Source organism: Micromys minutus (genome assembly GCF_963924665.1).
Source record: "Micromys minutus genome assembly, chromosome: 1".
Lineage (NCBI taxonomy): Eukaryota > Metazoa > Chordata > Mammalia > Rodentia > Muridae > Micromys > Micromys minutus.
This window is the reverse complement of record NC_137969.1, coordinates 259,735,609-259,752,272: the sequence shown is the minus strand read 5'-3', so window position 1 is coordinate 259,752,272 and position 16,664 is coordinate 259,735,609. Positions and strand designations below refer to the sequence as shown.

Genomic DNA, 16,664 nt, shown 5'->3' with positions numbered 1-16,664 from the left:
GTGCAGTAGTTTGGATACACTCAGTCACACACGTCACCACAGTCTGTTTTAAGTCACTTTGTCATCTTCAAAAAGGCCTAAACTCCTCAGCTTTGATGTTACTATAAATGAAGCTTCCTTCCCCCCAAATTTCAAGTGTATAGAATTACATTGGCTTTTGGGTACGACCTTACATTATAGAATATTACTGAACATTCCTTCTTGTGGTTTTTCATAATGATTACTTAAGATTTTTACATCTGGGCTGGAGAGATGCCTTGGCAGTTATGAGCACTGGTTGCCAGAAGATCCTGGTTCAAGTCCCAGCACCCACGTGGTGTTTTACACTTGTCTGTAACACCATTCCCATGGATCAAATGCCCTCTTCTGGCCTCTGTAGGCACTTGTACACATGTGGTACACAGACATATGTGCAGGCAAAGCATATAAATAAAATTTATACCGTAAAAATTTACCCATAAAATAAGATTTCTATAAACCACAAATATTCACTGGGGAAAAAGAACGCATCTTCAACAAATGTTGCTGGACAAACTAGATGGCTCATGTAGAAGAGTGGAAAGAGGCCCTTACTCATCAGGCTGTACAAAATTCAACTCTAAATGGATCCAGAACCTCAACATAAGACCTTATATACTGAATCTGACAGAAGAGGATAGCTTTTGACTCAGTGGCACAGGAAAAGCATTCCGAACAAACCACAGATAGCACAGGCACTAAGGCCAACCGTTACTAAGTGGGACCTCTGGGATGGAGAGATGGCTATTCTTCCAGAGGACTTGGGTTTGTGTCTCAGCACCCATATGGCAGCTCACAACTGTCTGTAATTCTAGTTCCAGGGGATCCAGTGCCCTCTTCTGGACTTCACAGTCTTGCAGGTGGTATATAGATAAATGTATAGACAAAACACACAAACAAAATAAAATAATTAAAGAAATAAGTGGGGGCTTGTGAAACTGCAAACCTATGTTGCAAAGGGTACCCATCATTTAGACAATTTACCAAGTACACATTTAATAAAGGTTAAATATCTATAATATATAAAGAACTAAACAAACAAACAAAAAAGGAACATCAAGAAAACAACCCAATTAAAAAGTGTGATATGGATCTATGCTGGGAATTCTTAAAAGATGAAGCTCAAAGGGCTAAGAAACACTTTTTAAAATGCTTTAGCCATTAAGAAAGTTACAGCCACCCCAAGGCTTTATCTTATCTTAGTTAGAATGGCCACAAGTAAATGTCACAGCTCACACTGGTGAGGATGCAGGGAAAGCAGAGCACCTCTATCTGCTGGTAGGAGTGAAAACCTGTACAGTTATTAGGGAACAGTGTGGAGATTCCTCAGGAAGCTGTGAATTGATCTGCTTCAAGATCCAGCTGCACCACTTTGAGCATATACCCAAAAGACTCTACACCATACCACAGAGACACTTGCTCATTCATGTTTATCGCTGCTTCATTTGTTATATCCAGACATTGGAAACAATCCAGATGTTCATCAGCTGATGAATGGATAGTGAAAATGTGGTACATTTGCATGGTGGAATATTGTTGAGGTGTTAAGAAAAATAAAATTTGCAGGTACTTGGGATCGGTGGGGGGGTATCTTCAAAGGAAGGAGAGACAAAAAGCTATGAGAGTTGAAGGGGCAAGTAAAACAGGATTAATTAGGGAAAGAGATAGAAGACTGAAGAAGGGAACTGGAGAGCCAGAACTGACAGTAAAGTCCATTTGAAAAAAACACAAGGAAACCTGCTACTGTAGAAGTTTCCTAGGTATGTACATATATTAAACGGAGTCACAAGTAATAAGAGAAGGCAGACTTCTTATGCCACACCTTTGGAGTCAGAATAAGTGTATAACAGTGCTCACATACTCACATCTTGTTGAATTGTTGGCCAATGGAGTCCTATCGAACCTGCCAAACATTACAGACGATTGCCAAGGCACTCCACATCTTAATTCTAAGGCACTATTTTCTGCAGAGAATACGTATATCATAAAGTACATAAAAGTAAGACTAGTACCTAATAAGCTTCACTTCTACTAATTAGCATTCATGATTCTGAAAGATACTCTGCATGGTGCAAGAGAAAGTAGCTCTGCCACAAATCCTGCAACCTGATTGCAAGATACTCCAATACACTAGTGGTACAGATGTTACGGGAGTCATTAACCACTTTTTAAATTTGGATTCTCGGCCTTCATCATGAGATGAAACCTATACCTGAAGCTGATAAAGTGGCCAAGAACCTGAGACCAGCTAGTCATGGGTCTAGAGGAAAACCTGCTAATGGAGCATAGGAATGAAATGACTCCTAATGAAATACTGCTGTGCCCATAGGCCAATGCCTCACTCGGTCCTCATTGGAGAAGTGTCTTGCAGTAGAGAGGAATGAACACAGAGATGCATAACCGGACATGTGCAGACTGAGAACACTCAGTCCTAGATGGGATGTCGTCATCAAACTTCAAGGCTTACACAGATTCGAGTTGGATGGGGTCACAGCACTGAGAGGAGGAAGTGGACGTGAGGTCCAGTCCCCAACCAAGAAGCTGTTTGCAAGTGATACCTGTTAGCAATGAAACAATCAAGATTTCTCTGATAAATCGATATGGGTATATCAGCCATACTCCAGGGCACCTCCATCCCCAGGAATAGTTGGAAAACAACAAACAAAGAAAAAACCCTCTATGTCCTGTGGGAGGGGAACTTATTTCTTTTTACCTCGTGACAATTTTTGTCTTGTTGTTCTTTTGCCCTTTTGTTCTGCCTTTAGTTTCTGTGGTTTAGTTTTCTTTTAAGAAAGAAACAACATAAAGTTGCTTTGATAGGGAGATGGAAAAGTTCTGGGTGGCGTCAGAGAAGAGGAAAGCATGGTCAAAATACTCTGCATGAAAAATGAATAAAAGAAAAATATTTCTGTATTATAGTATTTTGCATATAGTATTATAGAGATACAGTTACAGATCTGAGAATAAAAGTATTTTGCTTTTACTTATTCTACTCTGGAGAATTTCTGGTGTTGGGTTTTTTTTTGTTTTTTTTTTTTTTTTGTTGTTGTTGTTTTGTTTTGTTTTTAGAGTAGGGGACAGAACATTAATTTCTCACCGTTTAAATATAATTTTAGCTCTAGAACCCTGGATCAAGTTGAGGAACCTTCCTTCCATCGTCTCTCTTTCTCTTTTTTTCTTCTCATTTTAATCATAAAGGGTTTTATGCCTAACACTTTATTGCATTTATTACAATAATTTTGAGCTAAAAGTTGTATAATTTGTTACATGAATAGGTGTTACAAAGCCAAAGAATTTTTTTGTATATGTACGGTAAAACCCTCCTGGTTATGGCGTATAATTCTCCTTATAGGTGACTGGGATTTTATCTGCTGCCCTGTTTCCTCCCTCTTTCCCCTCCCTCTCTCTGCCAGCCTCTCTTGTCTTATATGTCTCTGCCTCTGGAGAATGCTGTACATTAGCATGTACCACACACACTGCTTAGTTTGCTAATATTGGCGATTCTCTTCTGTGTTCATGAGGTGCTAGGCTCCACTTTTCTGGTTTGTTGGCCCCAATAAATTAGGAAGTGTTCCCTGCAGTTTTTTTTTTTTTTTAACAAGTCTTTAAGAACTGGTGTTTTTACACACACACACACACACACACACACACACTCACACACACACACACACATACATGGGGGAGGAGAGAAAGAGAGAGCATATGAGCGAGCACAGGAAGTGGTTATAATAATACAAACCTTTATCCCAAACACTGGGAAGCAGAGACAAGTGGCTCACTTCGGAGTTTTAGGTGAGCCTGGTCTATATAGTGAGTTCCAGGTCAGTCAGGGCTGTATAGTGAGACCTTGTCTCAAAACAGGCAAAGTATTATATATGGGAGAAAAAGATTTCACCAGTAAAGCAATAAGGCTTTAGATGTTTTGGTTACAGAGTTATTTTAATTGACCATTTGTTTTTGTTTGTTTTATTCATTTTTCCAAATACTTTTCTGTTTAAGAATGTGTTTGGAAAAAAAAAAAGTGTCTAAGTGGTAACACTTAATGCTCCTTTAAGATCCTTTTTATTCTCATGAGATTGTTAATGATTTTTATTTGAGAGAGGTACTTGAGTCTTTTTGTCTTGGTTAGTTTAGCTGAAGCTTTATTATTTTGTTGATTTCTGAGAGCACATGGGTGAAGTTTTTCCGATCTCAAAGCTTACTCTCCCTTTCTACCCTTGCTTCTTTCCAGATTCATTAACCTGTGGTTTTGCCTTATCTGAAGTGACACTGTTATCTTTCTCTCGGCGCCTTTGCAACAGTTGTTTGCTTTTAAAAAACAAGCCCTTCAGTTAAACTTCAGCTTTCTAGCAGATTGTCAGTTAGCTTGATTTGGGGCTCCTAAGTGGGAAATGTCATTGTCACACTGACCTGCTAGAAGTGAGTCTTGGTACCCTAAATTTTTCACTGAGGTTAACTATCTTTTTGATATTTACAGGAGAATTTTCCAGAAGGTTGTTTTCTTTGTTAGGTGTGGGTAGCATGCCGACAATTTTAACATTCGGGAGGCTGGTGCAGGGAGATTGTGAAATTGGGGATGACCTCTACTATATAGCTGGTTTGGGCAGTCTAAGCTATGTAGTGGACATAAATTCTGCAGCTTACCACATTTTCATATAAGTTTTTATATAGTACATAAACATATTTGATTTTTTTCCTCAGTGAAAAAATTTCTCATGTGCTTCTTTGTGTTCAGACACACCCAGAAAAGTATTTTCTAATCATATAGATAGATGGCCTGTAGATGGCCTGAGCTTTGGGCACAGGCAGTAGCTGAGTTTGGGGTGTGATGATGTTGGTTTTGTTCTGTTAGGGGCAGCAGTGAACCAGGAAAGAAGAAGCAGCATGTATGCCACATTGAAGGCTGTGGGAAAGTGTACGGCAAGACCTCTCACCTGCGGGCACATCTCCGCTGGCACACTGGAGAAAGGCCTTTCATATGCAACTGGATGTTTTGTGGCAAAAGATTCACAAGGAGCGATGAGCTTCAGAGGCACAGAAGAACCCACACAGGTTAGTTGGCTTATCTTGGGGGACAGCCATTCTTTCTACTTAGTTTTCCAGGGCTTAGTGAAAGTTCCACTGTTGACGGTCAAAATGCCTTGCCTTCTTTCTGACGTACATTTAGTTTACTTTAAAATTTTATCACCATATTTATATGACCCATATTTTCTTTTCTTTTGCTTTTTCGGATGTTAAATTCATACCATGTTTTTCTAAAGCACGTATATTGTTTCCTAAAGTGTATATATTTGTTATATAGAATATATATAGGAAGAGAATTCAATTATGATTGAAAGGGTTTTTTCAGTGCAAGGGCATCTTGGCAGTTGAGAGCCAAGGAATACCACAAAGTCATGCCACATGACAAATATTGTACAAGAGACTTACTGGGAAGAACAGAATGTCAGGTGCCTCTTAAACTGTAGAGGGCTGGGTGAAGGGGAGGGGTTTAGAGTGTTTGGAGCATGTGCAGTGAGCTGGTAGAAAAGTACAGCATGGCTGGCTGATTTATTTCTTCCTTCCTTCCTTCCTTCCTTCCTTCCTTCCTTCCTTCTTCCTTCCTTTCTTTCTTTTCTTCCTTCCTTCCTTTTCTTTCTTTCTTCCGGCCTATACCACCGATTCATTAAGTAGAGATCTTCAAGCCTCAGGAGTTCCACGTCAAGTCAGGGCCCGGAATGTTCCCCTAGCCCTGGTCTCTACAATGATATTGCTGACTCTGAGTAATCTCCGTCTTGTCTTTTCAAACCCAGGATGTGTCAAGAATGATATAACAAATATCCACTTAAAACTATAATTAATTTTTTGTTACTTTTAGTAAATCAACTGACTAAGGAAGTCAGAACTAAAGTCATCAGTCACCACTGTTCTACGATTTGGTGTCTAGTATATTTCTACACCCATGTATGTTATTTGTGGGTATACATAGGAAGTAGTGTTTTGTACAAGCTACACACTTCATCTCAAGTCCACTATCCATGTGTGTTTATGTTTTAAGAGATGTGTAGTGTCCTGTCACATGATTATGACACAACACTGATCATTTTACACTGTTGGTTATTGGAGGGTTGTTTGCTGTCACCAACGTTGCTGCTCTGAAGTATTGGGCATGTGTAAGGGGCAAGAGTGTTAGATCGTAGAGAATGTGTGTTTGGTAGTGGAGTCTCTGAAGTGGCTGCTTAGCATTTCTGCTGGACTAATGCTGACTGAAGTTCCGTCCACGTGCTCTCACTACTGCGGTACCAGCTTCAGAAGCCTGATGGCCCCTGAGATGAAGCATCTGCGCTCTCTATTTTACTTCTTCTTGTGGTGTTTCTACCTTTCTTCTGGAGTGTTTCTTAGTCGTGTAATTAGAAAAAAATAAAGTCTAAGATACTTTGAAGTTTTTGAAACTTTTTAAAACAACTTTGAGATTTTTGTTTTTGCCTCTAGTTTGGTCCTTTAGATTATGTAAAAAATGGTGATTTTGTTCCTCCTCTTCCTCCTCTTCTTTTTTCTTGTCTTAAAGTCTTCTGTGTTACACATCCATACTCATACAGATACACAAAATATATTTATTCAATTTTCAGAATCAAATATTTCTAATTTATGGCACTGTCCTCTCCCTCTCCCCTCACGTCCTTTTTTGAGACGAGGTTTTGTATAGCTCAGGCAGGCATCAAACTCTGTGTGTAGCTAGGGTGACTTGAGCTTCTGGTCCTCCTAATGCACCTGCCTTTACCTTTCGAAAGTGTGAATTCCAGCTGTGCACCTCCTTGCCCTGGTTTACCAGGCCTGGTGTCAGCCCCACAGTTGGTGCTCACTAAGCACTCTATAGTCTGAGCTACATCTTTAGCTTCTCTCCTCCCCCTCCTCTTCTCACTCTCTTTATCCTTTCAATATGATGTAAATCATAATCACCTACTATCTTACTGAGATTCAGAGTTACTTTATGCTTACTGATACAAATGTTTTGAATATATATTATACCACTCAGAATTGTTTAACACATATTAAAGGGGCTGAGAAGACAGCTCATCATGAGGAGCTTGTGCTACTCTTAGCTTGGTTCCCAGGATTAGTACAGGGCGGTTCACAACCATCTTTATCTCCAGCTTCAGGGAATTCCACTTCATCATCTGGCTTCCGCAGGCACCGGCACTCATGTGCATGTGCTCCTCCACAGACACGCTTGCAATTACATAATATTTGAAAAGTATTTTTTAAATGATGGGAAATACCTTTAAAATAAATAAAACACATTAGGGACTAGGGTTGTGGTTTGGTGGTAGAATGCTTGCTTAGCATGCAAGAGATCCTAGACCCAGCACTGCAACGAAAAAAGGCAAAACCTGTTTAGTACTAAAAATACTAAGCCCAGTGTTGGTGTACCCACAAATGGGCCTTTCAAAGAGTTGCAGATAGTCATGCCATGCTTGTTAAATTTGTTGAAGACAGCATCAAACAAAAAAATACCTTTTGAAATAAGTATTGATTAAAAGTCAAACGTGTTTCCATTAGAAGCATTAATCATCCATGACAGGAATCATGTAGCTCAATATTTTGCCACCACTCTCAGTAGATGATATAGACTCATGGATGGCCTATGAGTATGTAAGTGGGTTATTTTTAATCCCTTTTGAAAGTAGAAAGAATCAGTTTGCTTTGCTTAAAAAAAAAAAGTAAGATTTGCAATGGTCCATGCACAAAACAAAGTATATCAAATGTAAATAGTACACAAGGTTTGTGATGAAGATTCTCTCTTTGTCTCAGGATCAAGTCCCAGGCTATGGTTTTTTGTTTTGTTTTGTTTTGTTTTTAATATTCCCCCTCTGAAGACTGCCACAGACACTGTAGGTAACATCTCTTTAGATATACATCCTGAAATATTTTGCCTGCGATTATGACAGTCAAGTTAATTTCATGAATAATGCCTGGATTGGTGGCTTCTTCCTTTAATATTAGTGCTCATGAGGCAGGGGAGATAGATCCCTGTGAGTTAAGCCAGCCTGATTTACTAGCAAGTTCCAGACCAACCAGGCATACAGAGTGAGACCCTACATCAAAAGACAAGCATGTAAACACTTCATGAATAGAACTTGATTCTGCACAAGATGACTCTTTTAGAACATGTCCTGTTATTGATGATCTCTTTATTCTAGTTTTTAGATGCAGTGCAGGCATCATTTTGTCAGTGATTCTCTCCTCTGTTCTTCTTGATGCTATAGATTTAACCCCTTCTTTTCTCTTTGTTCCGCCAGTATAATGTAGTGGGTGTCTCAGTAGAAGGCAGTCAGGTATGATCCCGCTGCCACCTTAAACAATGATAGTGCAGGAACAGAACCAAATGTTTATTGCACTTAATAAGGATATAGATGTACATGTATCACACATTCATGTAATAGTATAGCTCACTTCTGTGACTGTTTTACTGTGGACCTTTTTTTCATTTATAAGAATATTTCATTGACCTGTGGCATGGTGCCAAGGAATAGCCTATGTAGGGATGACTGCTGGTAAGTAATGTCACAGGGAGGTTTCACCTTCATCCACATCTGCTATTTTACCAGATGAGAAAAGCCTAGAGATGTTCCTAGAATGTTTTTTACAGTAGAGTTGAGAGTTTCACAATGTATACTACTTAGTCTTTTATCCTAGATGCAATTTCGTATGAAGCTGTATGTAATTATAAGCTTAAGTGGAAATGAAAGTTGGTAATGAAATGCCAGTGATTTAATTGACGAAATAGACAAGATGAGAAACTATAAATACATGAAATTTCCCCAGAATTATTACACAGCTGCTTCAGTTAGTTTGTAAAATGCCAAGGCCATTTTCTGTGGGTCAACTAGCACTCAGGATGAATCAGTGACTCTTCAGCCTCTTGCACTGGGCACATTCAGAGCCAGGTAGCACTTGTTTTCTTATCTAAACAGTGAGAAGAGCTGTAGACAATTGAAGAGTGAGCTCAAACTTAAGGAAGTGCACACTGCAGGTAAATCTCATACTGCTCCTCCTGCTCTGTGTCCCAGAGTTCACCCAGTGTTTAGCAGTGCTCTCCCACCAGCATGCCGTAGTGGCAACATGTGCACCAAAAAAGTTTTTACACACTCAGGACTCTAGCCAGAGAGTCCAGAAAATGGGGGCTATGTTTACCATGCAGAGTGGGTGGAGTCACTATATTTTTCTCATGTTGTTTAAACTGTGGCCCCAGATAGATACTATAAGAGGCATGGAAACTAGGCTGTCTGGTTGATGAATCAGAAAAAAAATACACTTGTGGGGTAGAGAACATGGAGGAAACATTGAAACAAAGATAAAAGGTGATCACTAAGTCTACACAGAACAAAAGACATGCTGGCTCATTCCTAAACTTGGCATGCACAGGATCCACATAGAATGGTACAAAGCTTCATAAACCATCACCTAATTCCTATATATACCACTAAGACGTACACATACTCTAGTGTGTGTGTGTGTGTGTGTGTGTGTGTGTGTGTGTGTGTGTGTACACTTGATGAATGCACATAAGTTGCAGTTGTATATAATCTATGTAAACACTTGGGATAACAAAGGGAGGTTCCAGTCTCAGTCCTAGTGCCTTGAGATAACCACTCATACTGAACCAGCAGCCCACCTTTTAGGCTAGTGATTAGGATGGTTAGGGAACAGGCAAGCTCCCAGGATTTAACTTTTTCTACTCCACAGGTTGGGGTCACAGCTTGCACAGTTATACCCAGTGTTTGTTTTGTTTAATTCAAACTCAGACCCTGCCCTTGCTTACTGAAACATCTCCCTGGTCCTTGAATGATGACTTAAAGGGAATTCATATTGAAACTGGGGGTGGGGGATGAGACTTTGAGTCTGAACAGACTTAAATGGAGTAATTATCTATCAACACTAAAAACTTTTCTAGAAGATTTTAAAGGACTCACAGTCTCTGCAGTATAATATCTAAACTGACCAGAATATAGTAAGATGCTAAGATAACCCAATTTAAAAATTTATCAGACTTTAAAACAGCCATTAAAACCATACCATAGACTGACTAGAGACAAAAATGGTTGAAAGGAGTAGAAAAGCAGACATTTATAATTAGAGATATTAAAACTATAGACTATAACCCAATAGAAAAGTACAGTTTCCAAGTTAGAAGTGACTAAATATTCAGTAGCCAAATGGGGACTGAAACAATTGAAAACGAGCAGTAGAAATTAAGAAGCCGCAAAGGCAAAGATGGAGACAGCAGAGAGTGGCCTGGACCTCAGGACTGCATAGGACAGAAATAAAGGATGTAAAGTTGGTGTTGTTGGAAGGAAGGGGAAAGGGTTGATACGGGAAAACACTGGGTATAAAATAATCAAGGCTTCCTATTAGATATTAAGTAGAGATCCAAACATTCAATATGTCCTAGCTGGGTGCTAAAAGAAAAGCTTGCCCAGACATGTCACATGATTAGTCTGCTGAAAATCAGAGACGATGAGAATCTTGGCAGACTGCAAGAAGTCAGTACTTTTATGCGTAAAGGAGGTGAAAGCTTGGATGAAATTACGGTGGATGGGGCGTGAGGGAAGATGCATTATCAAAAGGAAAACAGGGCCATTTAGCCCCTCATGGTAGCTTATTCCTATGATCTGCACACTCAGGAATCTGAGAAGGAAGAGTCTTAGTAGGAAGGTAGCCTGGGCTACCTCATAAATTTTAGAACAACCTTGGATACATGTTAAGAGTCCTTTTTTAAAAATGTGTTTTATGTGGATGGTATACACACCTGTATATGTTCAGATGCAAACTCCTGTATGTGTGTATGGTCAGAAGAGGACATCAGATATTGCCTTTATCACTCTGTCTTATTCCTTTGAGGCAGGGTCTCTCCCTGAACCTGTAGCTCACATGGCTATACTGACTGCCAGCAATCCAACGTGATATTTCTGTCTTCACCTCCCTATAGTGTTAGAGGAACAGGTGTGTGCCAGACCACCCTCAACTTCTCACATGGATGTTGAGTCTGAAGATCCAAATTCAGATCCTCATGGCTACATCTCTCCATACAGACTTTTTTTTTTTTTAAGGCAAAATAAAACTAAGAATTTTTACCATCAGATTTGCACCAGAAGAAATACCTCATAGTATTATACTTTCATATCCAAAAGCTCTTCATGGTAAAACAATAAACAATACTAGGAAAAAACTTGAAGGAAGAACAAATAATTTTAAAAAATTAAGTTAGTGCCTGATATGGTGAACACTTTTAATTCCAGCATAAAGGAGGCAGATTCAGGCATATTTCTGTTAGTCCAAGGCTTATCTAGTATACATAGTGAGTTTTAGGCCAGCTAGAGCTATACAGTCTCCCTTCCCCCCCCCTCATGTATATAGTATGTGTATATACATATGTATGTACATACATATTCTGTATATAGGGAGGAAGAGAGAAAACAGAAGAATGAAAAATAGAGGTAGAAATTATAGCCCAGACTGGCCTTGAATTCAGTATGTAGCCCATGTTGGCCTTTAGTTTGTATAAAGTTATCTGAGTTACCCATGGGCCAAGAGGAAGTCTCAAGTACAATTAGAAAATAGCTTTTACTAAATGAAAAGTTTTATCATGTAATATATAACAGACAAATAAAAAGAAACAGTAAGAGTGAATTTATAATGTTAAATCTTTTCAGTCAGTAATCTGATATTTTTAAAAGAAAATAAAGAGATCCAAAATGGGAAATTAAGAAATAGCAAAGAGGGGAAATAAATAGGAAAACAGTTCAGAAAATCATTCAAGCTCAGACTGTCGAGGTGGACTTGTTTTTTGTGCTGTCGGGGGTGAAACTCTAGGTAACACACATGCTAGGTAAGTGCTCTGCCCTGAGCTGATAGTGCCCAGACCACTAAACCCAAAATCTGATTTGCTGGAAAGGCAAAACATCTAAGATGCTGATCAATACACACACACACACACACACACACACACACACAGAGAGAGAGAGAGAGAGAGAGAGAGAGAGAGAGAGAGAGAGAGAGAGAGAGAGAGAGAGGAGAGAGAGGGAGAGAGAGAGAGGGAGGGAGAACACTAAAGACTATGTAGACATTAAATGGGTAATCTGAATGACTCCACTCTAAGTTTGAAGATAACTTCTGAAAAGGTACTAGAACAGATATTTGCTCACGGAGAGGTAGATAGGACTTGGAGTAGAGCCTAGTGAAAGAACTTTGATGTAACACACTGAAGCCCTGAGCATAGCTTCTCGAAAATATCACCAAAATTAGATAACACGAAAAGTCCTGTTCATTAAAGAAATTGAATCTTTTTAAAAACTTCCAAGAAAGAACACCCTGGGTCAGGATCTAAGAAGTTTACTCTAGGCTTGAAAGCCTGAACATTTGAAAATCATTCAGGCAATGTAATTTACCAAATTAATAATGAAAGAAGAAAATGACAGTAGCTTAAATAATGCAGTATTTGGTAAGATTCTCTGTTCGTTTTTATAAAAGTTCATAAAACTGAACTGAAAAGAGCAACACAAGTTTAGCAGCTGAAAAGAGCAGTTTTCCCTTAGTTCCTTCAGGTCAAAAGCCCTACTGCCCTGCGTGCCGTCAGGATGTGTGGAGCTTCACTCCATACGGCTCTGGCAAATAACCTACTTCTGAGCCCATTGGTGTCAGCCACTTCAGCCTCCATGTTATGTTGGGTCCCTGCTTCCCTGGCTAGTGTTTAATCTTGCAAGGTGTCCGTATTTCTTCTCACATGTGTTCTCGGACACCCTCTCAAAACTTTGGTTAGTCCCTGTCACATTTCTAATTTCTCCAACTTTAGATACAGATAAATCTCTTTGACAGATGGGAATAATTCCTCGGTATCAAATTCCATAACCTACTTACAGCTATGAAACCCCATTACTCTCTGACATATGTGTAACTTCCAGGAATTGGGACATGCATTCCTTATAAGGCCATGCTGTCTGTGACAGTACCAATATCAACTGACTTGTTAATTAGATTCTTCATTCAGAAAAGGTCATCATAAATTCTGACAGCCCAGGCATGATTGGAATAGATGAAATAATTTTAACTATAAAATTGTATGATCTGTAGTTAATGTAAGCATTCTTTACATCTTTGAAGTAAAGTCCATGGTGGTATTTGTTGAAGGTAGAAAATAAATTATTACCCAATATAGCAAAAAACACTCATTTTCTTCGTGAAAGTATACTTGAAGTTAGTTCAGTAACCAAGTGAATAAGTGGACAGGCTGGGGAAGTCCACACTGAACATGTCACTACTGTTTCCTGCTTGCCATTTGTCACAGGGCAGCTGTAGGCTAGAATATTTCAGATCACTTACTGGCTAATACTGGGGTGATAGATCTGAATGGTGGCCATTAGTTTGAGAGTAGAAGGTAAAGTCAGAAATTGCCTTGCACAGATAGTCTACAGGAACCTACTAGAAAGTGACTGAGTTTATGAAAATTGCAGTTAGTAAGTATTTTGCTAGACTGTCACTATAGATTCACCCCCAGCTGTGTATGTATGGAAGGCTCCCGTGTCTCAAGCCATCACCCTCTGGTCTACAAATCAGACTTAGTGGCTGTGGGATAATGGTGGTCTATAGTGTGACATAAAAAGCCAAACTGTAAGTTCTGTGACTTCCAGGCCAGTCAGCTATAAAATAAACATAGAAATAAAGGTTGTACACTGAAAGCTCTTTCTTTTTATGGTAAAAAAAGAAGGTAAATGACTCAAGACTGTTTCTTAGATGTGTTTAGTTTCCATCCTCAGTATCAGCATTCATAATATTCAGGCTCCTTTATTGCTGCATATATATTTAACGCCTCTTTATTCCAATGCGTTTATTTAGCCTTTAAAAGAAAGTTTCTGTGTTGTAAATGTAGTCAGTGTAAAAGGGAGGAATATCTGATGTAGAAAATTTTGAAATTGTAGGTTCTGTCTTGATAAAAAAACAAAAACACCTACTGGATGAGTCTGCATACAGTTTGAGTTCTGTTATTCCTCCAGGAAAACCCCATCAAGGTAGTTGTAGAAGAAAGGACTAAAGACAGTAGTATTGCCATCTGTAAACACCAGGATAGAACAGTCAACCATGTCTCATGTGTTCTATCCCATTACTCAAAAAGAAGATGTTTTTTCCTCTTTAGTTAACATTTGAATTCTGTTTCAGAAGTAGTTCTAATTAGAACTGTCGTATATTTTGTAGAAAGCATGGTTAAGGATCAAACTATCATCATTGTTCCTTGGAAGCATAAAGCTGTATTTAATTTAAAATATATATTCCCGGCTTTCAATTTTTACAACTGTTAAAGTCTTAGCTGGAAATAGTTTCTAAGATATGTCATAACTCTCAAGTTTAAAGGTGAGACCCCACTACCAACTTTAACTACAGTACACAGGGCCTTGCCCACTGCCCATTGTTAGCTGGTATGGAATATCAAGAGTTCTTTTGGTAGGAATCCTTTTATTTTGTGAATGGGGAAACTGAGGCTCAGGAGTGTTATTGGACTTGTCCCAGTCCCCAACCCTTTCTTGACCCCATCCCCCTAGTTCATGACAAAAATGTATAGCATCTTTTATTCTCAGCCACATGGTTTTTCTTCTACATTATTTGCTTGGTAGTTTTTTTTGTTGTTGTTGTTTGTTTTGGGCTGGTTGGTTTTTGTTTTGTCTTGTCTTGTTTTGTTTTTTAAAGATAATGAAGTGGTGGAGTGCTTGCCTACCATGAACAAGGCTCTGGATTTACCCCCTACCATCGTAGAAATAAGAAGAAACTATTGTGCACCTACTTACACCAGGGATATGTGTGTATATCATATCTTATGGAAGCAGAATATTTGGAAGAGAAATTACTAAAAATTAAAATTTCATTTAATTAAAATGTATGTAATTTTATTTACTCCTTATGTTCACAGGTGAAAAGAGATTTGAATGTCCAGAATGTTCTAAGAGGTTTATGCGAAGTGATCACCTTTCCAAGCATGTCAAAACTCACCAGAATAAGAAAGGAGGTGGGACAGCTCTCGCCATTGTCACCTCCGGAGAACTGGACTCATCCGTTACAGAGGTGCTGGGCTCTCCACGGATTGTCACAGTTGCCGCCATTTCTCAAGATTCGAATCCAGCAACTCCCAATGTTTCAACAAACATGGAAGAATTCTGAAACGCTATTTATAACAAAGACCTCTAGTGCTGCACTTAAGTTTACACACCTTTGAAAATCTGGACATGGGCTGGTCAAGTGGATTACAGAGTAGGAAATCATGCTTGCATCCTTGGCATCTTTAAGTATGCCAGAGATTTTTGGTTCAACACATAAAGTGTTGAATTTTTTAAAATTAGAAAAAAGAAAACCAATATACTGGAAACAGAAAAGTATTTCTTCCATGGTATAAGTTGCTGTAGTTTTTTGGAAATACATCACATAACCTTTACACGGAATCCTCCCTCCTCTAACACCCTGTGTCGTTGACATGTCTAAAGAGACAGACCACACTAATTTGCAGGCTGGGCCTTAATTGGACTTTCTCTGTTTGGAAGAACTTTGTTAAAATTTTAGTCAGTAATAACTTACGTACATTTCTTCTACTGTCTAGCACAGAAAACAGATTGTTATCTGACAATAGGGATAATACTGTGTTTCTTTAGCTTGGTTTTTGGAAAAATTTATTCAAAATAGTTTTGGCCATCTTTTCTAAATATCAAGAATTCTTCAAAAGTTGAATTAGGATACGTTCCAAAATAGTAATCTGAGCGATGCCTCAGATCTTTATTACACTACATTATAGTAGTGTGTGTGCAGACAATCAGTGAAACCCAATTATTTTCTCCATTTCGGAGACACAAGAGGACCTTAGAGCTAAATCTTAGGTTAAATTTTAGATTGAAACCTTAGGAAAATGCTGGGGGCAAATTTGTTAGAACAGAATTGATGATAGCCTCAGAAGGCAAGACAAAGCAGCTTAACAATATGTTAAAGTTAGGGTTGACTGTGTGCCTGACCCTGTGTTCAATAGCAAAATTTCATTTTAAATGTTCATATTGGAAATACTTGCATAGATTATAGATCTATGTAATTTCATATTCTGTAAATATGAGTTACGCTGACAATATGCAGGATTCTTTATGCTTTGTTAGCCAAAGAAAGAATTATACTTTTCAAGGCCAGCAGAAAATTATTTTTAATTGCATTATAATCTTTTGTTTTTCCTTTACTAAAAAAATTGGCAAATCCCATTTTATTTCTGGTACTGTGTTAGGCTAATTAGGAACATATATCACAGTGATATTTTTATGTTGTATCAATAACAGAATTTTCCCTAAAGGTCTAGACAGCTTAACAAATGTATAATAGATAAGATATTATGAAACAAAAGTTATTTTTGGAAAACCAGAAAACTTTTCAGTCAAATACTGACTGAAAATATATTTCATTGTTTTTGCAAGGGTCTTAGAAAGCAGTGTCTTATTAGGAAAGATGGCCAGACGTTTCCTATGAAAAACAATTGGATTATTCTAATAGATGAAACATTAGTAAGACACTTCATGTTTTTAGAACATATTCACACAGAATCAGAACTATTGAAACAGACCATTTAAAAACTAAAGTTTTTACCTACTTTG

General features: G+C 38.4%; 1 protein-coding gene across 1 annotated transcript in view; it reads left to right on the top strand.

Annotated features, from left to right (window-relative positions):
* Window positions 1-16,024, top strand: part of SP4 (Sp4 transcription factor) — a 53,236-nt gene extending 37,212 nt beyond the window's left edge. Inside the window, exons 5-6 of the mRNA XM_080933520.1 lie at window positions 4,871-5,070; window positions 14,957-16,024. Of these exons, the coding sequence (XP_080789646.1) occupies window positions 4,871-5,070; window positions 14,957-15,204 (448 nt within the window). The 3' untranslated portion in view covers window positions 15,205-16,024. The remainder of the gene's footprint in view (window positions 1-4,870; window positions 5,071-14,956) is intronic.
* Window positions 16,025-16,664: the final 640 nt, after the last annotated feature.